The following is a 21,983-nucleotide window of genomic DNA, read 5'->3' on the forward strand; positions in this document are numbered from 1 at the left end:
CTTTTAAACAACATTTTTTTAACTTACTTGCGATTTTTGACACATAGACATGTCTACGTCCCAACGAGGGGTTTGACAATAACAGGAGACTAATAAGTGTTAAAATCTGGCGCAATAGCTCAGTTGGTTTGACCACTGACTGTCAATCCTGGGTAACACTCTTGGGATTTTTCAGAGACACTTTCTATGTTTCCCCATGATTATGTTGATCATGTTTATTGTTTCCGTACTGTATTCAAAACTTTATCAGTTGTTTATTTGTGCCACAACTTCTAAATTTGTGGCTTATTCAACGTTCATACCACTATAACGTGTTCTTGAAACTTATATGACTATAAATTCGAAATATATAGATACTTACCTGTGCGACATTGTTGACTTATGTTATAGAAAAATACAATATTTCTTTGTTATCAAAATAATAGTGGCAGTCCCTACCCGGACGCCATATTGTAATCAATCTCGGTTGTCATGGGAATACCTACTATTTTCCCGCGAGAATGTACGTGAAGTAGAATCAGCGGAACTTCAGATATAGACTGGACTAGCAGGACCAAACACAAAATATGCAACGGATATATTTTGACGCAACGGAGAATATATCTACATCTACATCTACATCATACTGCTTAACAATCAATTCTGATTATGACTAGCAGGCGCGTTGTCAGGGAACTGTTAATAAAAGAATTTATTTATATGCAAATTAAAAGTTAAAAGAATAAAAGTTCTACAAGACTATTTATTTAAAAACATAGTGTGCAGTTTAGAATTTATAGAATGGGTCAAGCCTCTCAGTAAAGATGTTTAAACTGGGGCTAGACTGAACAGTTAGGGGAAGGCTATTCCAAAGACGTATGCTCCTAGGAAAGAAAGAATTTTGATGATATTGTGTCCTCGAGTAGGGTATCAGGTAGTTCAGATTTCTTGTTTGAGTAAGGTGTTGGTGGTCAACAAAAACAATATTGTTTTGGATTTTATACAAGTAGGTTACAGCACTGATGTTTCGACGCTGTTCAAGGGTTTGCCAATTAAGATCATTTATCATTTTGGAGACACTACTTGTATAGTCATAATCATTAAAAATGTATCTAGCAGCTGATCTTTGTACTTGCCCTATCTTATAAATTAAGTATTTCTGCCAAGGATGCCAAACTATGGAGCAATATTCAACCTGAGGTCTAACATAGGTCTTATATGCAGTTTCTTTTATCTTTTTATTTGGAGTTTTAACATTTCTTCTAATGAATCTGAGGGAGTTATTTGCTTTAGATGTGATGTTGTTTATATGTTTGGTCCATGAAAGGTCTTGACTAATAGTGACTCCTAAGTATTTCGCTACTTGAGTTGAGTTAAGTTGGATGTTATGGAGGGTATAAGGAAATATTACAGGGTTTCTTTTTCTTGTTATCCTGAGAACTTCACATTTGTCAGGGTTGAATTCCATGGACCAGTCTTTTCCCATTTTTCTAAAGCATATAGGTCATCTTGGAGGGTTTGGGCATCTTGTTTAGATCTGATGGTTAGGTAGACAACAGTATCATCTGCAAAGAGTCTAACCTTACCTTTGAAAAGCTTACTGTGCAACAAAATAGTTGTATTTCTGAAAGTCAATTTATAGATATATTTTCTTGTAGTTCTGTGTAGAAAAACAAGTTTGTACATGCAGTTTGTATAAAATAATTAGTAGATGTGTTTCAAAAGATCTCTGTTGCGCCTGCGGTGCGCCAAGAAAGTGTCCAATCTGCCTTATTATAAAAGTCTTTTAATTTTTTGCAACGATTTCTTTTAAAAAATCATAAACTTTTTCTTTACAGGCCAATTTAGGAGTGGAAATTTTCCGTTTTTCTTTTTCCGATAGCATGTTTAATTTAATTAATTGTCTATCAAAGAATTTATCAAGCAAATTCAAAGCCATTTCTATAATAATATATAAAAAGTTATAAGAGCTTATATGAGAAGAATTATAAAAATTAATTTGTTATAATTATTAAAGATCCTGTAATGTTTTGTAATTGAGATTGCATACCACTCTTCATTGAATTATATATGTATGTAATTCAAGCAAATTTGTCAATTTTTTCGAAACATGGAGGAATATGTAAAATATGTATTGCAAATATTTGTACATATTTAAGGTAATCATTAAATTATATGCATTCACTTTTTCTTATTGGAAAAAATTGACTTAGAATTATAGAAAACTAAATTCTAATTACCTCCTTTATGTAATGGAATATTAAATTCGGTAATATTCTTTATAAATAATGTTTTTTGAAACTTACAATATCAATAAATCTTAATTTGAGCATCATAATTTGTATATAAAACCATAAAAATAATGTGTTAAAGGATCTTTAAAGAAGATCTATGTTTTATTACAATGTAATAGGTTCAGTTTTATTTTTTTAAAAATGAATAAGGAGAAAGTAATTTTTCTGTTCTTATACAACAGAGAACGCTCAAAACTATGAAATATATAATTTGAAATTATTATATAGATAAATTATCGCATGCTTTGGAACTTTTTCTTTGTTCTTACTAACCCATTACACTCAGTACACTTTCAATGAGCATTTGAAAACTGTATTAATATATAGCAGTACATTTTTTTTTCATTGATTCATATAGCGGTTGAGTTTTTTTTGCACCATGTATATATCAGTGTAGTTTTTTTACTGAGGCTCCAATAGGGCAGCGGTAACAAACATTCACAGTTCAAAAAAGGTAATAATAATAATAAATAAGAAAGAAAATTAATGAATGATTTCTACTACCAAAAAAATGAAATGCAATAAAACAGTTATAGTATATGAAACTCGTTAGTTACACGGATATAACACTGGCTGGGGCGACATCTCGGGATGTTTCTGCAAAAAAAAAAGATTGTCTCGGTCGTATTTTTTTAGCAGAAACACCCCTTGATGTCGCCCCAGCCAGTGTTATAAACTCGTTTCATGAACTATAACTATTACGTTGAGTATACAAAATGAAAAACAAAATGCAAAGAATAAAGACCTAAAAATTGATAGTTAATACAAATTCTAGCCTGATTTGAACGAAATTTATTTTGTAATTCTTTTAAGTTTTTTGCCATTTTGCCTAATAAAAATTGGTATCTGGAAAAAGGATGTGAGGGAATTACCTTAGAATTTTGCACACAAGTTATTGATTCAGATCTACATCAATTTCCGAAAAAATAGTTCACGTCCCGTCATGTCTAAACATCACAGCGGAGTCTCTTATAAATATCAAATTATTCGATTACATATTGACATACAATAAATTAAAACGACAAGTCTCACAAATGTTTAACTTTTATATAAAAAAATTAGTTAGGACTGTTAACAATTACTTACTGTTAAACCAATCTCAACACTAATTTATACCATAAAAATATTTATTATTTTTTGATAAAGCAAGTAGTGATCGATCAATTCATGACTGATGGAAAATAACTAACCCCAAACATCTTCATTAATCAATAAGAACATAAAGGAGGAGGCTATTTACCATTATTAGATAATTGCTAAGTTATTTCATCATGTATTCCAAGTAATAAATAATCTAAATTCCTCATGCAAGAACCTTAAGCTTTGAAGTTTTTGGCTTTTCATTTCATAATCATTTATATCTCGTTTGGTATCTCATCTTTCGGTACCGAGGAGCCTGACTCCTTCTGTCTTCAATTGTTTCGGCCTGCAGCACTTTCTCAGTTTAAGACTGGAGAGATTAATAGAGGTAAGCAGTGAACTGGTAGATCGAGTATTTATATGTATTTTATACTGAGAATTTTCAGAAAACAACTATATCCTTAGAACAAATTTCTTTGTGAAAGCTAACAATACTCAAATAGTTTTATACTCTTCCCTATAGTTAAATTATTATAATATTATACATGCATATGTATGCTCTTTTTACCAATAGATGACTTTGAACGAAATTTTGCATGTTTATGCTAATGTAAATATCTCAATTTAAAAACATCTACATCTTTGACCAATTAAAGAAATATTATTGCATTGATTTGTAATGTAATGATCTAGCTTATAGCCCAAGGTTGAAAAAAACCTTAGTTATTGCATACCAACTTGCATACCAACTATACACACGAACAGAAATAGACCATACATTGTGTATATGCACAAATACTTGCAAAAAACGCAGAATCGCTAAACTATGGTAAAATAGTGGGAAGGAATGACACAACTAGGCACAATTGAAAACGTGTCATGCTCGAGCCTAGCTGGTTTTAATGATTCTATTTATATATGGGAGTGGAGGTTTGGTTACACGTATTCAAGAAGAACATATTTTGAACAAGTTGGTTATGTTCTGTAATTGAGTGTTAACGTCGTTGCCCCTATCTTCAGTTTGAGTCGTCTGTTGTGGTAATAATATATATAGAAACATTTTTAATATTATCTTTCATAAGAATCATATTTAACAAATAAAACAGCGCCGTTGAGCAATTCACAGATTGATAAACTATTGTTATCGGTGAAATATAATATAAATAGCAACTTCCTTTTATTTGTTGTTTCTACAGTTTCAAAGTTTAGATCTTAATACTTTTCATTTAAAAAAAATATTTTCTTTATGTTAATTATTTGGTTTATAAAACAACTTGTGAAACGCTGTCTTTTCAGGCCCCGTGTTTAATATAATATTTCTGTATAGCAAAACACTTTTTTCTTTTCATTATTTTTCCTATGCCATTATGATTATGACTAACTCCTCTCTCCCGTGGCTTAGTAAATTTATGCATAGAAAAGTTGCAAAATAAGCTTCATTAACTTGGCGTATCTACAGATACTAAAGATAGCCCGTTTCGCAAAACAAAAAACCTTGCGTATTTTAGTCCTACCCGTTTTAAGTATGAGCCGAGAACCAGACAAGCGGAAGTAAAGTAGCTGTCAGAACTACACGCAGAATTCCAAGTTATTTATTTCGGTTTGTAAATCTGTTTTATGTATTATGATAAGTAGACACTTAAGAAAAACTACGAGGTTTTAGCAAGAATTTGTTTTATACGCTTGTCATGGCGCGAGTTTAACTCTACGACACAAATTAAGAAGTGTAAATTATCTAATCCGGGATAGAAGACGGTAGTCAGACTATTCTCTCCCTTACCAGTTCCTTCCCTGACGTTTCCTCCCTGACGGTTCTCTCCCCATTTTTATTTTTATCAATACATTATTATTGAAGTATTTAGATTAGTTTAATAAATGGATAAATTTACTATTAAATTATTATAAATTGAGATAAATTAGAGAAAAAATATTTCATGGAAGTATTTAGATGTTTAATACATGCATGGGTTTAGGATTAATTGATAATATGAAATTAGGCAAAGCCTATGAATGGGGAAGTCGGTAAAATATCTTTTTATTTTTCCGTTTTAAAGGTGTCATTCGGTATTATATGTACCAACTTCTGTTTTCACTCGGAACACTCGACGATTATTAATAATCCGAAAAGTTGAGATTTGTTCCGTTATCGGAATACACCGCCTTTTATCATTGAGTTACATTGTAAATGGCGGCGCCTAACTAGAACTGACACTGAAAATTTCATCGATAAGCAGGGCTCTCAGTAGGATCAGAATTTCACGAGTCAAAGACTCTGACCAAAATTTTCACGAGTCAAATAATTTTTTTCTAGTGTTATTTGACTACATGAATCATTTTTAAGTTACAAAATTTACTGTATTAGAGCTATAAATGTCCATTATCAACCCCCCCCCCCCCCCCCCCCCTAAAAAAAACAACACATACACAACAAAAAACAAACAAAAAAACAAATAAAACTAAACAAAAATAAATTACATCTTTAGATCTACTGTGAAAGAATAAAAAAAACAGCAGCTTTTCTGATTTATTGTATAAAGTATAAAAAATCATCTTTACTGGTATGCTATATCATATTAATTTTAAATATCAAAATGTACAAGGAATATTTAATGGAAAAAGAAATAACAAAATGAAATGTACAGGTACTCCAAGTAAATCAAAGACGTATTATAAATCAATAATTGACACCTGAAGTAATATGAAGTATGTAATTCTTATCAGTTGTGTAGAGCTATTTTTAGCGCTGTCAAATTGCAGCCACTGAATTCGCGCTTCAGTGCACATGCTGTGTGTATAGCACTTTATACACGACTTATACTGCCTGTTGACATTTTTATTGAGTGTGATTTGAACACATGTAGGATTTGATAGGTAATTAGGGGTGGATTTAAGGTTATTATTATTGCAAAGCTTAAAATCCCATATTGCAAATTGACTCTTGTGCAGATTTTATCACGTGTCAAATAAGTGCATTTCCTGATTTTCACGAGTCAAAACCCGGATCCCCGTGTCAATTGAGAGCCCTGGATAGGTATAGAATTCTATATTTTTTTAATTGTTTTTTATTTGAATTTTCTTTTAAATAGACACGTGTAGTCTATAGCTGTGTAAGCCAAAGCGGGCCCGGACTTTGACTTCCCCGTATAAATTAGATAAAAACATATTTTTAGCATATTAGTATATTATTCTGATTGTTTTATTAGATCTAAAGTATACCGTTTTAACGTGTTTAGTCATTGAAAATGATTATTGAATAATTTACTTGAAGTTAGTCAACTAAGAGATCTGTCATATGAACAACAACTTAAAACACTGAAATTGCCTTCGCTAGCATATCGTCGATTTAGAGGTGACATGATTGAAGTTTTTAAATTGTTACATAATAAGGAGGATATTAACTATGAAGTGTTTTTTGAATTAAATAACAATGCAAATACAAGAGGTCATGGGTATAAACTGAAAGTGAAATCATGTAGAACTGAGATTAGAAAGCATTTCTTTTCTCTAAGGGTTATCTCGGACTGGAACAATTTACCAGAAGTGGTTGTGAATGCTCCTTCACTTAACAGTTTTAAAAACAGGTTGGACAAATTCATGGGAGCAACATAGTATACCACCATACCGGATCAGAACTGGTTACAAAGCCATGGGGGGGTTATAGAAGACGATGACGTCTTGCGACCTCAACTCCAGTAAAGTGAAGTAAAGTAATAAACGTGTTCCTCAAAAGACACTTCACATTGGCAAAAATTTATATATCCCTGTTTCTCGTATTCTCGGGGTTTCTCGTATTCTCGTGGAATAATAAAAACGGATGGAAGGGACGTTCGCGACTTCCGTCGATATCTGAAAACATGTCTATTTAGCAAAGCATTTTCATCTCCATTAAAAAAATAAAAGAAATGCGACAAAAACAGATAAAAAACCAAAATAACTGAGGAAATCATCGTAAAATCCAGAGAATAAACATTAAATTTATCAATTTCCCCCTAAAAAATCATCAATTTTCTAGATTTTTCCATGTTGCAGAAACGTGTAGCGGGTCTCTGACGCAAGACGCATCAAATGACGGTCTCACACTACTATTTATACAATACAGCTCAAAATATTTGTTCCACGAATAGATAGTATAAAAAAGATATGAACTCCAATTAAAAACCAATAATGAAACATTGTTTGTCCTAAACACATTTCATTTTTGACAACAGCAATGGAAGACAGTAGTATTCATTAATTCATTAATATTATAACTAATAAGTTACTAATAAATAAACGTAAACTTAATATATATTAATTAGAGAGATTATGTAAATAACATTGATCACTAAATGGAGTTCAAACTATTTTTTCGGAACAATCAAAATCATTTGGTACCAAAGAGGCGTCAATATGATCCTAAAAGTTTGATATGGCCTGCCAAGCTGTTATTTAAACACAATAAAATTACAGATTTAGGCCATCTAACACTTAATTAGGTGTGGCACTAATGTGTGTAGAATAAAATCATCACAAAGCAACCAGCAAACCAATCAAATTTCACGATAATACAAGAAGGCATCTGCTTCACATAGCGGATGAAGGTCAGTATATACAAGCGGCATTATTTTTTGTTTTGCTTATGGTTACGATCTTTCTTCCTTGATATTGTAAGGTATTTTCCTATGTATCAGGCTAAAAAGTACTGTACCAAAATGTTTTATAAAAATTATTCAACCAAGTTTAGTCCTTAGCCCTACAATAAAACGAGAAAACAAGATATACAGACTGTAACAGTACATATTTCCTGTAATAAATATGATGTTGCTTTGAGATATTTTTGGCAGAGCCCATTGTAAGTTCGACAAGAAAATCTTGTGGAACATTAAAACACCATCAGCATTGATAAAACAAAATGCCTGATAATAGCCAATGATCTGAGATAAGCAACATATACGTCACTGATAAGAGACCTGTTCTAAAAATAAAGCCACATATCGATAAGTTTTGGACAAAGAATCTGGGTTAATCTACATGTAGATTATACAAGATAATGGTTACGAATACTATTATTCACATTTCTCTCAATGAAAATGATGTTCCTGGAGTTAAACTTGCGTAAAGCATGATTGAGAAGCAATAATGGTTTAAAAAAATCTGGAAAATAAAGATGATATAGTGAAAAAGAAATTACTTTCGGGGCATAATTATTTTCCCTGCATGTCAATTTGAGAAAAATGCCGGTGCTTGGCAATTTGTTTTTGTTTCACTATTTATAAAAATTTTGAAATGGTGAGAATTTTTGGTGTGATAATTGGTTGCAGCTGACAGCGTTATACAGGGTCACATTATACAAGGTGTCTTAGTATATAATTTTTTTCATTCGGACCTTAATGTGACCGTTGGAGACAGGGTCACATTGTATAAAAGTGACCGCTAATGAAGTTTTGACTGTATAAGTAATACCATTTCAGTGCCGCAAAAATTGTACTCTCTTGTTCTTAAGTGGATTTCAGTAAATTTAGCAAAATCTGGCAGCTTATAGTATTTCAAAGTGTGTGTTCTTCACCTGAGCTCTAAGGTGATCTTCTCCTAAACCACTAAATGGATTTTGACCAAACTTTACAGCAATGATCCTTCTGCGGTCCTCTACAAAAATCATATAAACTTCCATTCTGATGCATAAGTAGGTCACAGGAGCTAAAAATACACTTTAAAAAAAAGGATTTTTTAAAAATCTTCTCCTAAAAGAGCAATGCCCAGATCTTAGATATTTGGCAATTAGCATCACCTTGTGGTCCTCTACCAAAGTTAAATAAATCATGCCCTGGGGTTTTAAATGGCCTCACTCTAGGGGCCACTTAGTTTACAGATAGGCTTACAGGAAAGTTTAAGTCTTCTCATAGGAAACTGCAGTGCTCAGAGTTTTGATATTTGACATTTAGCGTTGCCTAGTGGGTCTCTACATAAGTAAAAAAAGTCATGTCCCTAAAGTCAAACATGGCCCCGCCCTGGGGGTCACTTAGTTTACTTAATTTTGTATAATAATGATGTCTGAAAAATCTTTTCAAGTACAATTTCTAGAGCTTAGATATCTGGCATGTAGCATCACCTTGTGGTCCTCTACAAAATTTATGTAAACCATGCCTCTGGTGTCAAAAATGCTCCCTCCTTTATATACAGAAAAATACATTTAAGTTTTGTGAAACTACAATGCCAAGAGATTAGATATTTGTCTTTAAGCATTTCATAGCAGACATCCACAACAACAAAAATGAATAATGCATCTTGGGTAAGAAATGAATATATTCAGGCTTGACCTGATTTTGATAAATGAAGTCGTACCTTGTACTGAACCTTGACCCACTGGAAGCAGTCTGACCAGGCTTTATACTGTTGGTATCTTAGTTTATGTCATTAAATATTGAAATCCCTTTATCCTGGAATAGACTGTTCCAAAATGAAATCTAGGCAGATCCATTACACAAATTCAGCAGGTAAAGAGCAAAAATTAATTCCCGCATCAAGTCATGTAGAGAAAGCTAATTACCGAAAATCAGCAAATAAATTATAGGCAAACACTTGTTTGTTTATTTTGACCTCTTAAATACTGGTTATCCTGAATTTTACACTTGTGTATTTCCTCAATTTATAGGACTTGACATAATTGATGATAAAAATCAGTGGACAATCAAAATTATGGTAAAGTTTGTGTAGTAGGATATTAAAAAGGAAAAAAAATCTTGAATAATTACAAAAAAAATCAGTTGTTAACATAAAATTATGGAGTATTTACTGATCACTGTAAGAATTTTAGTGTTTTTGAGTTGTAGGTTTGAACTTTTTAATTAAAGAATAAGGTCATTGACTCAATCATTAAAGATATTGAGTATTTACTGATCAATGTAAGAATTTTACTGTTCGAATCGTAGATTTGAATTTCCTAATTTAAGAGAAAAAATTTAAGTTATTCCACATGTGGAGCATTTACTGATCACTAAAAATAGAGAAAAAAGTCAGTTGTGAAGTAAACAGACCACTGTACATAGGAAATTTAGTGTTTGAATTTAAGATGTTTAAGATATTTATGGTTGTAAGGATTAATGATATTTTTAGGTAATTTTTTGGATGTTTTGAAATTCTAAAATCTTCAACAGTTGAGTATTCCTGACTAATCTAAAAGGAATCTTGTTTTATACTTTGGGCATACAGAGAATACTGAATTTATATATATTAATAATATATTGCTATTTTCAGGACAATTCCAGCATGACGTTACAGTGGACATTTATAGCTGTGTTTCTATATGGAGAGATTGGTCTAGTGTCACTCCTATTGTTACCCTTCATATCACCATCAAGGTATACTTTGGTATTAATTTCCATTTGTAAGTTAACTTATGAAAAAAATGTTTAAATTTATAGAGGAATTAAGTTAAAATCCTAAAAAGGAATTCAGTTTCCATCTTAAAAGGAATGGTGTAAAGCAGATGTTTATATTTTAACATAGATGTTTATGATTATTGTATTTTTTGCTTTGCATGCTAAATGAATGTAACCAAAGGGCAATGTTGCATTTTCCAAAAGTTGTGGGAATGGGAAGCGTTAATAGAAGTACAAAAAATATCAGAAAGAATGTTTACTGTTCCGATGTGTTCTTTTCCACTGGATGGAAGCACAAGCTGTGTCAAAACTTTTGACAGGTTATATGGCCAGGCCGCCACGTATATAAACACTTGTAAGCCATTATAATTTGTGTCACTAGGTTAAACTGCTATATAGCAAACAGCTGCCACATTACACCCGTATAATCTATCAAACACCTTTATAATACTGCACAATTCTTGATTTACAGGAGTAATAAATATTAGGTCATTAATTTACTGCAGCGTATATGTAAATATTTTTAAAACCGTATTTATCCAATTTAAGTCACATTAATACTAAGGTGCAGCAGTGCTCCCTATATGATAATTGAGTAGCAAATTAGATTTGTGAGTAGCCACTCCTCAGCAGTAAATTTGGAGATGGCCATTTGCTAATGTTGAAAGAACTTGGGGCCCAACCCTTATTTTTTCGAAACCCTGTTGTTTCTGTGCATAAATTAACATGTATATATTAGCAATAAAATATGATTAAATCAAACAATATTATAGTGCTCTCTAAGCATTTTAATTAACATGGTTTGGCAAAAGTAGCCGGCAGTAAATTCTGCGGTACCCAGAAATAATGCGATTGCTGGCGTTTATGGAAAGCACTGGTGTCGTGTAATAGTACAGTTTGTATTTAATAAACATTTCCTGAAGCACACTGCACATTGTCAAGGTGATTATTTCTTTCTTTTGTTTGTAGATGGCAGAGGGTCTTTCGTTCTGGACTGATAAATAAGCTGGCTGGATATTCCAATATCTATTTCAATGTTTTCATAGCCATACTTCTACTTCTGTTTTTTGGTAAGTTTTTGTAATCATTTTGTCATTTGATAAATTAGACTAGCTATGCAAATCTGGTTGTTTAAAGGAGCCATTCACCTTGGCTTTAGTCAGGACATTGGCAGCTTGTTGGCCAAATGTGACACAGGCTTAGCACCTCTCGCTTAACCTCTAGGGTCTACCATCTATGTGTGAATATGAAGTCTGATTTGTCAAGCTCTTCAGATGTTCTGTCGATGCCCTGTGCTTTCATCGAAGAGACAAGATAGGAGTTATAATGCGGAGTGGCAGTGACCCAGAGTTATAATGCGGAGTTGCAGTGACCCAGAGTTATAATGCGGAGTGGCAGTGACCCGGAGTTATAATGCGGAGTGGCAGTGACCCAGTGTTATAATGCGGATGTGGCAGTTACCCGGAGTTATAATGCGGAGTGGCAGTGACCCGGAGTTATAATGCGGAGTGGTAGTGGAGTTATAATGCGGAGTGGCAGTGACCCGGAGTTATAATGCGGAGTGGCAGTGACCCAGAGTTATATTGCGGAGTGGTAGTGACCCAGAGTTATAATGCGGAGTGCCAGTGACCTAAAGTTATAATGTGGAATGGCAGTGACCCGGAGTTATAATGCGGAGTGGTAGTGACCCGGAGTTATAATGCGGAGTGGCAGTGACCCAGAGTTATATTGCGGAGTGGCAGTGACCCGGAGTTATAATGCGGAGTGTTAGTGACCCAGAGTTATAATGCGGAGTGGCAGTGACCCGGAGTTATAATGCGGAGTGGCAGTGACTTAGAGTTATAATGCGGAGTGGTAGTGACCCGAAGTTATAATGTGGATTGGCAGTCACCCGGAGTTATAATGCGGTGTGGCAGTGACCCAGAGTTATATTGCGGAGTGGCAGTGACCCGGAGTTATAATGAGGAGTGTTAGTGACCCAGAGTTATAATGCGGAGTGGCAGTGACCCAGAGTTATATTGCGGAGTGGCAGTGACCCGGAGTTATAATGCGGAGTGGCAGTGACCCAGAGTTATATTGCGGAGTGGCAGTGACCCGGAGTTATAATGTGGATTGGCAGTGACCCGGAGTTATAATGTGGAGTGGCAGTGACCCGGAGTTATATTGCGGAGTGGTAGTGACCCGGAGTTATAATGTGGAGTGGTAGTGACCCGGAGTTATATTGCGGAGTTGCAGTAGTGGTTCTGACCCGGAGTTATATTGTGGAGTGGCAGTGACCCAGAGTTATAATGCGGAGTGGTAGTGACCCAGAGTTATATTGCGGAGTGGTAGTGACCCCGAGTTATAATGCGGAGTGGCAGTGACCCAGAGGTATAATGTGGAGTGGCAGTGACCCCGAGTTATAATGCGGAGTGGTAGTGATCCAGAGTTATATTGCGGAGTGGTAGTGACCAGGAGTTATAATGCGGAGTTATAATGCCAGGTGGTAGTGACCCGGAGTTATATTGTGGAGTGGCAGTGACCCAGAGTTATAATGCGGAGTGGTAGTGACCCAGAGTTATAATGCGGAGTGGTAGTGACCCCGAGTTATAATGCGGAGTGGCAGTGACCCAGAGGTATAATGTGGAGTGGCAGTGACCCGGAGTTATAATGTGGAGTGCTAGTGATCCAGAGTTATATTGCGGAGTGGTAGTGACCAGGAGTTATAATGCGGAGTTATAATGCCGGGTGGTAGTGACCCAGAGTTATATTGCGGAGTGGTAGAGACCCAGAGTTATAATGCGGAGTGGCAGTGACCCAGAGATATAATGTGGAGTGGCAGTGACCCGGAGTTATAATGCGGAGTGGTAGTGACCCGGAGTTATAATGCGGAGTGGTAGTGACCCGGAGTTATAATGCAAAGTGGCAGTGACCCGGAGTTATAATGCGGAGTGGTAGTGACCTGGAGTTATAATGCGGAGTGGTAGTGACCCGGAGTTATAATGCGGAGTGGCAGTGACCCTACATAGTAGACAGAGCTGATGAGGTAGGATGACATGCATGGAAATCTGTTTGGTTGAAGATCTTCATGTAGTTTGATGGTTCATAGTCAGTGACATTAAAAATAAACTTTTCTGCTCTTCCACATCTAGGTGGCATTTTCAAGGATCACTTGTTGTCATGGATAGTCTTGTTTTACAAGTTTGCTATGAATGTATATTATTCATAAGGATTTTTTTTCACATTGTGTAATTTTCCCTGTTTTGTTGTTTCACAGATGCTGCAAGAGAAGTGAGTAAATATGCAGGTCCTACATCCGAGGTTGACATGAAGCATAACCCAGAACAGCAGAACCTTGCTCACATGAAATTGTTTCGAGCACAGAGAAATCTATATATAGCTGGTTTTGCACTTTTCTTGTGGTTGTGAGTGTGCCTTTTTACTCTCCATAATCATTTTTGTACTTTAATATTTAGCCTTATAATAAATGAGGGTTGTAAGCCAATGATTAAACAAGAGCTTAAATGTTACTTTATTTTATAACACCAAAGTTACATCACAGATTCTTTTTTCACTTGATACTTTAGAAAGCTATGGTTATATGGCTGACCTGGCTCTATACTGGTGGCAATGGCTAATCACTTTCAGATTTTCATTTAATATACCTTAATATTTATCAATACGCATTTTAACGGATATGCGACCAGTGTAGTTCCAGATTAAAAAACATTTTGACTGAAAAGGGAACAGTGGAGATCCTTATCAGACTGCACAGGCCTACAGGCTGATCAGGATCTCCACTGGTCACATCAGGATCTCCATTGGTCACATATGCATTAAAATGCCAACCCATCGGGTAAAGGGATAAAATATAATATAATCTTTTATAAAATTGTTATACAATTTACCATATATACCTATATTAAACATGAAGACAGTGTTTTAATTTTATAGTTAGTCTGTGGTTTGTCTATATTTCTGGGACAAGTTTAATATAAGTTTTATAAATTGACAACGAAAATTGAATTCTTTCACATGATGTTAAAAATTTTAAAGCCAGAAACTGTAGAAAAAAATTGCAAAACTATTTTAGTTGCCATTTTTATGTTAATCATGTAATGTAAAGAAGAAAACAAGTATGTTATGGCTTAATTACATTGGAATCAAAAGCATTAGTAGTGTATTTATTTCTCTAATTCTAATATGAATCATGCATGGCTTTCTTTTTGTAATTAGTCAACGAAATTACTGCATTTAAATTTTTTTATCATATTTTCAGCATGGCTTTCTTTTTGTAATTAGTCAACTAAAAAACTGCATTTTAATTTTTTTTATCATATTTACAGTATTATTCGTAGACTGGTTACACTGATTTCCCAGCAAGCACAGTTACAGGCACAGTCTGAAGCTAGTCAGAAACAGGCACAGTCTGCCTCTGATGCTGCCAAGAAATTAATGGAAGAAAAAGAAAATCTCTCAAATATGGTAAATAGTATTTTATATCTTTCAACAAACTTAGGTTCTTTATTGCTGAGAGTTTGCAATAGCTGCCTATAAATTATTTCCCATTACAAAAATATGAGTAGATCATAATTGGATATCTCCACTAATGTAAAAGAAAACAACTTCAACTAAAACGTGCTATTTGTTTCAGATTTTATTTTTGCTTTTCTAAATTAAATTAATGATTTAAATGGTAATTTTATTGATTACATTTATATGTGTTAAACTGTTAAAATTACATTTAATAAAATTCATAAAAACAGAAATAGCGACATTTCATAAATAAATTGGGTTTCATATCGACTCCAGATCTTATTATGGTGTCCAGACAACCAAAATGAGTTTTATAAGCATAAAAAATGGACAACCTCATTGTGGCGAATTCGGAAGTACAATATCTATTTGCCTTCAGATCATCCGTACATCAATATTAAATCAACAAACATGACTATAAGTAGCAGCTCTAATTTAACGGTATATTTCCGCATTGTAACGGATGTTTTCATACAAATTCAATCTGTTTTTATGAGACGATTACATTTTACTGAACCTAGGGCCTAATGCACCGTGAAGTTAAACGGTTAAAATGTGTTTGCACAAGAAAATCTCATATTTGAGCTGCTATAACACTGTGACGTAGCGCATACACAAGCTGATTATAATCTTCATTTGCAGGTTAAAATTCGTATACGAACTTTAGTGATACCGTGGGGTTTTCCGTTTAAAATCCTAATTTATGAACAATATTTGATGATATTTACAACAATACTGTTGAACAGGTTAATGATACTGTAAAATGCTTGATTTTTAGGTCGACAGCAAAATATTTTTACATATTTATTTAATGTAACTTTAATCATTATACAATGTGATACAATGACATAGTGTATGATTTCATTGATATGTACAATACATTATGATTTAACTGTATGTGCCCTTCTGACCTATTAAGGGGGGGGGAAAAAATAGAGAATACATGGTTGATGTCGGGATGAAGAAGGTTTATCCGGTGAGCAAGAAAGTGTATCTCGGCGAGCTTTAGCGAGCCAAGATTCACTTTCGCAGCGAACCGGATAGACATTCTCCATTCTGACATCAACCATGTGTTTGATTTATCCTGCTTTTAATCATGTTTTTAGAATAATTAAATGGTTTCATTCTTACTTTTCCCCGATAAAATAGCATCTATATGTAGTTTAGTTTTGCTGTTAAAAAGTTGAAGTCATCATGTGACGTAATGACTGGAGATAGATAAGTTTATCCGGCAAGGCTTTATCCAGCTGATGATATAGACAGTAGCAGAATAAAAGGTTTTATCCAGAGATCTGCGTAAAAGTTTTCATCAGGTGACCAACCCATAGGTTTTATATCCAGGAACTGGTTACCAAACTCAAGTTTATATTAGCATTCTTTTAGAAGGACTTTGTTCAGGTGCCCACTTGTGCCTGAAATAATGCACAGAAGGACATCTGAGGTCTTCCTTCACTAGTAAAGGGGAATAATTACTGTTCAACCTTACAGTGTAAGTTTGACTCAAGAAAATAAAATATAGTAATCCGCCTTACAACATATGTTTTAGGCTAGAGCAGACGACACAGATGTTGATGCTATTAAGAGGGAAAAAGATTTGGCGCAGGAGCTAGATGAAGTTAGACAAGAACTTTCTAAGACTAAGAAAGGTAATAAACATTCTTGTTGGTTAAAAAGTGTATTAACTGGTTTTCTTATTTATTAGATCTTGAGGCTCATATATCATTACAATTACATGTGATAGTGAAAAGGTAAGCTATACTGCGAATTCACTTATATTCGTGGGCATGAAATTTCGTGGTTTTATCAAAACGGTCATTTTCGTGGGTTCTTAAATTCATGGATTTTTAGCTCACCTGTCACAAAGTGACAGTGTGAGCTTTTGTGATCGCTTTTCGTCCGGCGTCCGTCCGTCGTCCGTCCGAGCCAACATTTGATTATTATGAGCTTCATTCCGTAGTTAAATAAAAAACATAAACTCATAAAATTCAAATTAAGAGCTATTTTTTTGTTTTTATGAGCTTATTTTGCTTATGTCCGTACGTCGTCCGTCCGTAAACTTTTACTTTAAATGACATCTCCTCATAAACCACTAAGCCAATTTCATCCAAACCTCACAGAAATGTTCCTTTGGTGGTCACCTTTAAAAATTGTTCAAATAATTTAATTCCATGCTGAACTCTGGTTGCCATGGCAACCGAAAGAAAAAACTTTAAATATCTTCTTTTAAAAAACCCTAAGAGCTAGAGCTTAGATATTTGGCATGAAACATCTTCTAGTGAGTGTCTACCAAGTTTGTTCAAATAAAAGCCCTGGGGTCAAAATTGGCCCTGCCCCGGGGGGTCATTGATTTTCCCAATATGCATATAGTAAAAACTTAAAAAATCTTCTTTTAAAGAACCCAAAGAGCTAGAGCTAAGATATTTAGCATGAAACATGTTCTAATGGGTGTCTACCAAGTTTGTTCAAATAAAAGCCCTGGGGTCAAAATTGGCCCTGCCCCAGGGGGTCATTGATTTTCCCTATATGCATATAGTAAAAACTTAAAAAATATTTTTTTAAAGAACTCAAAGAGCTATGGCTAAGATATTGAGCATCAAACATCTTCTAATGAGTGTCCACCAAGTTTGTTCAAATAAAAGCCCTGGGGTCAAAATTGGCCCCGCCCCAGGGGGTCATTGATTTTCCCTATATGCATATAGTAAAAACTTAAAATATCTTCTTTTAAAGAACTCAAAGAGCTAGAGCTAAGATATTTAGCATGAAACATGTTCTAAAGGGTGTCTTCTAAGTTTGTTCAAATAAAAGCCTTCGGGTCAAAATTGGCCCCACCCCAGGGGGTCATTGATTTTCCTTATACATGTATGTGTATAGCAAAAACTTAAAAAGTCTTCTTTGAAAAAAACCCAAATAGCTAGAGTTTAGATATTAAGCATTAAACATCTTCTAGTGAGTGTCTACAAAGTTTGTTCAGATAAAAGCCCTGGGGTCAAAATTGGCCCCCTTGGGGTCAAAATTGGCCCCCGCCCCAGGGGTCATTGATTTTCTTTATATGTGTATAGCAAAAACTTAAAAAATCTTCTTTGAAAAAACCCAAATAGCTAGAGTTTAGATATTAAGCATGAAACATCTTCTAGTAGGCTCTACATTGTTTGTTCAAATAAAAGCCCTGGGGTCAAAACTGGCCCCGCCCCAGTGGTGTCATTGTTTTTAACTATATGTGTACAGTAAAAACTTAAAATATCTTCTTTTAAAAAAAAACCCAATGAGCTAGAGCTTAGATGTTTAGCATGAAACATCTTCTTATGGGTGTCTACCAAGTTTGTTCAAATAAAAGCCCTTGGGTAAAAATTAGCCCTGCCGGGGGGGGGAAGGAATGGGGGAGGGGGGTGAGGAGGGAGGGATTGGAAGGGGTGGGAGATCATAGTTTTCATTATATGTGTGTAGTAAAAACTTAACATCATGAAACATGTTCTAATGGGTGTCTTCCAAGTTTGTTCAAATAAAAGCCCTGGGGGTTTAAACTGGCCCCGCTTTTGCGGGGGGGGGGGGGGGGCTATATACAGGTGAGCGACCTCAGGGCCATCATGGCCCTCTTGTTTACTGGTAATTTTGCACAAAATGGTTTTCTTGGCATTTTACCATAGAAATCATTTATAACTTTACTTATGCTATGAAATAAACTAATGAAATTAAATTGTATGCCATTAAATCAACCAATGAAATTAAGATTCACAGCACAAAAGTTAATTATGTAATTAGTAGCAAGTAAAACATGTTATTGATTTGTTTTATTTCAGAGCTAGATAAAAAGCAATTAGATTTTGACACTTTAAAAAAGCAGTCTGAAGGAACAAATAAAGAATATGATAGACTCCTGAAGGAAGTGGTATGTTCAGTTACTTTTATTCCATATTTACAGTTTAAATCTGTTAACAAAGGCCACCCAAAGGCGGAATCAAACATGACCTTATTGACAAGTGGTCTTTATTTGAAGGATTCTTTGTTCTCTTTAACCAATGAATGAGCCGCGTCATGACAAAACCAATGTAATGCGTTTGCGACCAGCATGGATCCAGACCAGCCTGCGCATCCGCGCAGTCTGATCAGGATCCATGCTGTTCGCTATCAGTTTCTCTACTTGTAATAGGGTTTGTAAGCAAACAGCATGGATCCTGATCAGACTGCGCAGATGTGCAGGCTGGTCTGGATCCATGCTGGTCGAAAAACCCATTATGTTGGTTTATGATTCCAATCCTTATGTTTAGTTAAAACATAATTTGTTTACATTTTATTGTATAGACATGTTTTCGATAAGCAAAATTGTTTACATGTTAGAAAATGATGAGAGTAAAAGATAAATGTCATAGAATTTTTCTCCAAATGTGTTTAAAATAGTCTTGAACAGATTTAAACTGGAAATTTAATTGTTCAAAAGTTTGCTAGATTAATATTACTGCTGGATTTAAAGTTGTGGTTGATATTCAGACTTCCCCTTATAAAATAGATTTGTGTATTTACCTACAGGGCTTTTCCTAATATTTGGAAAAGAAGTTTTAACAATTTATTGTTGGCAACTATTTTATAATTACCTGTGTCTTGATCAATGGGACAATGATAATAGTCAGGAAATAGATATAAATTCTGAGAGTGTTGTTGTAGAAAAAATGTACAGGTCGGGTAGAAAAATGCCCGGGTTGATTTCAAATGCGCAGAAATATAATCAATCACCAATAGACCTGAGTGATTAATTACAAAGCATTTGAACAATAAACCGTGAATTATTATAAAACAAAAAAATTCTCATCTATTTTCATTCTAAAATGCTAGTAAAAAAAGGGCATTGTTAAAAATATGTTGAACAACATTTGAGCGTACAAGTAAATATCCTAACGTTATTTAATGTTATTGATGTCATATCTGGCATCAGATCTGATGTCAATAGTCATATCTGATGTCATATGATGTGTATGCATTTCTTTTTTACATGCATGGATCCTGATTAGACTGTGCGGATGCGCAGGCTGGTCTGGATTCATGCTGGTTGCAAACCCATTATGTTGGTTTTGTTATGACGCGGCTCATTTATATTCAAACTTATATTTACAGGAGAAGTTACAGACGGCAGTAGATGGAGGTTCTGATAGCAAGAAATCAAACTAAATAAGAAATTAATCGCAGCTCATGAAAGCATTAACTTTATGCCATTTGACATTTAGCTAAGTTTTACTTTTGTGAAGGTGTTTCTATTTATAGCACATTTTGGATTAGAGGTTATGAAAATTAGTTTGTATGTTTAAAGTATACCAGTCAATGATTGCAACCATTTCATTGGTCAATTTGAAATATTTGAATGAAAGTCAGCCAATCAGATCCTGACTTGTGTCTTAAAATTTATGATCTTCAGAATTACCATAAGTTAATGCTGTGTTAAATATGTTAATGTTGAAAAGTGTTACAGTTTGATGTTAAGAAAAATGAACTTTTCTAAACTGTTTGAAAGCCACTAAGGAATAGTTCAGTGTTTGAAATAAGGAAGCAGATTTTTTAAAAAAAAAACCTATGACAATAACTTCTATGAGAAAGTTACAAGATGTATTTATTTTTCAATTTACTACTTGTCATCGATATGAATTTTTCAATAGGACGTAATGACTGTAATTTAAACAATTTAAAGAAATGATAAAAAAGGAATATTTTTCTTATTACCATTATAGTGCAAATGTTGTTAATGGTTTGATAGATTATGTATATATATAAATTAATGAATTATTTATATAATATCCCCTTACCTTTCTACGTAAAAAAATAAATATTTAGTGACCTTGTAAGTTGTAAGATTTTTTTTAGAATCCTATTACATGACTTACTGTACCTATATATTTTTAATAGTATAAGATTTTTGGAATCAATTTTGTAAAAAATTTTAAAATTAATTTTTTTAAAATTTTTTTAATTTCGGGTAATTGAAACCCCAATTTTTTTGGTTTGGGTTGCGTTTTTTTTAAAATTTAAAAAAATAGCCACCCGGGAACGGAAAATTTTTGTTTGGGTTTTTTGGAATTGTGTCCAGTTCTGGCCCCTTTTTTAAAAAACCCACTGTACTGTTGTTTTGAAATTTTAAAAGGGTTTTTTCTTTGGGCTCTAGATTCACTTAAATTAATTTTTATTCTTTCATTCATTTCTAAGTTTTTACATTTTGTTTAAATTTTATGTTTTTCCTTGTGTTTTTTTTTTTGGCTTTCATTTTTTTTGCAGTTTTTTTTAAAATGGGAAATTTTATTTCTTTTCCCCATGTTGGTTCTTAAAAAAAACCAAGAAAGTATACTATTCTTGCATAAAGGGATATGCCTGATTTCGGTAATTCTGCATTTTCTTTTTGTTGTTCCTATAAAGAGTGCAATTTCATTTGACAGTTGAATTGATATCATATTACCTGGGCCATCATTGCAATCAGCTATTTTTACATGACCCCCCGTCATCTGTTTAACCATGTTTTCTTCACTGTTAGAGTACACCTGCTTGTGCATTTTTTATGCAAGAATGTTATACATTTTCCAAGTTTTTCTGATATTTGTAACTTGGCTGCTTTATATAGGAGTTATTAACTTTAAATTCTTATAAGGGTTATTGTATATATGTATGCAAGAAAATGTATGTTTGTGTATGAAATGTTGGATTTTACCAGATGGATTAAGTAAAAAAAAAATGTTCCAAAAGGGTCAATGGTCCAAATTCCCCTGGGCTATGGAAAGCTGAG

The 21,983-nt window shown here is 33.8% G+C and overlaps 2 protein-coding genes across 3 annotated transcripts in view; one reads left to right on the plus strand and one right to left on the minus strand.

The window, feature by feature from the left end:
- The window catches only part of LOC132756013 (dynein regulatory complex protein 11-like), a 32,055-nt gene extending 31,538 nt beyond the window's left edge, over positions 1–517 (minus strand). Inside the window, exon 1 of the mRNA XM_060746958.1 lies at positions 362–517. Within this exon, the coding sequence (XP_060602941.1) occupies positions 362–372 (11 nt within the window). The 5' untranslated portion in view covers positions 373–517. The remainder of the gene's footprint in view (positions 1–361) is intronic.
- A 4,354-nt stretch (positions 518–4,871) lies between these two features.
- Positions 4,872–20,666, plus strand: LOC132756015 (B-cell receptor-associated protein 31-like). Of its 2 annotated transcripts, XM_060746960.1 has the most exons (8): positions 4,872–4,953; positions 10,587–10,690; positions 11,681–11,781; positions 13,968–14,115; positions 15,037–15,175; positions 16,773–16,872; positions 19,024–19,112; positions 20,333–20,666. In XM_060746960.1, the coding sequence occupies exons 2-8, from the start codon at positions 10,599–10,601 to the stop codon at positions 20,384–20,386; spliced, it is 723 nt and encodes a 240-aa protein (XP_060602943.1). In that variant the 5' UTR covers positions 4,872–4,953; positions 10,587–10,598; the 3' UTR covers positions 20,387–20,666. The 2 variants fall into 2 exon arrangements, with proteins under 2 accessions (XP_060602943.1, XP_060602942.1); XM_060746959.1 differs by lacking the exon at positions 4,872–4,953 and having other exon boundaries at positions 10,540–10,690.
- Positions 20,667–21,983: the final 1,317 nt, after the last annotated feature.

This window comes from Ruditapes philippinarum, unplaced genomic scaffold, assembly GCF_026571515.1.
Source record: "Ruditapes philippinarum isolate M1 unplaced genomic scaffold, ASM2657151v2 ctg1017_1_1_1_1, whole genome shotgun sequence".
NCBI classification, from domain to species: domain Eukaryota; kingdom Metazoa; phylum Mollusca; class Bivalvia; order Venerida; family Veneridae; genus Ruditapes; species Ruditapes philippinarum.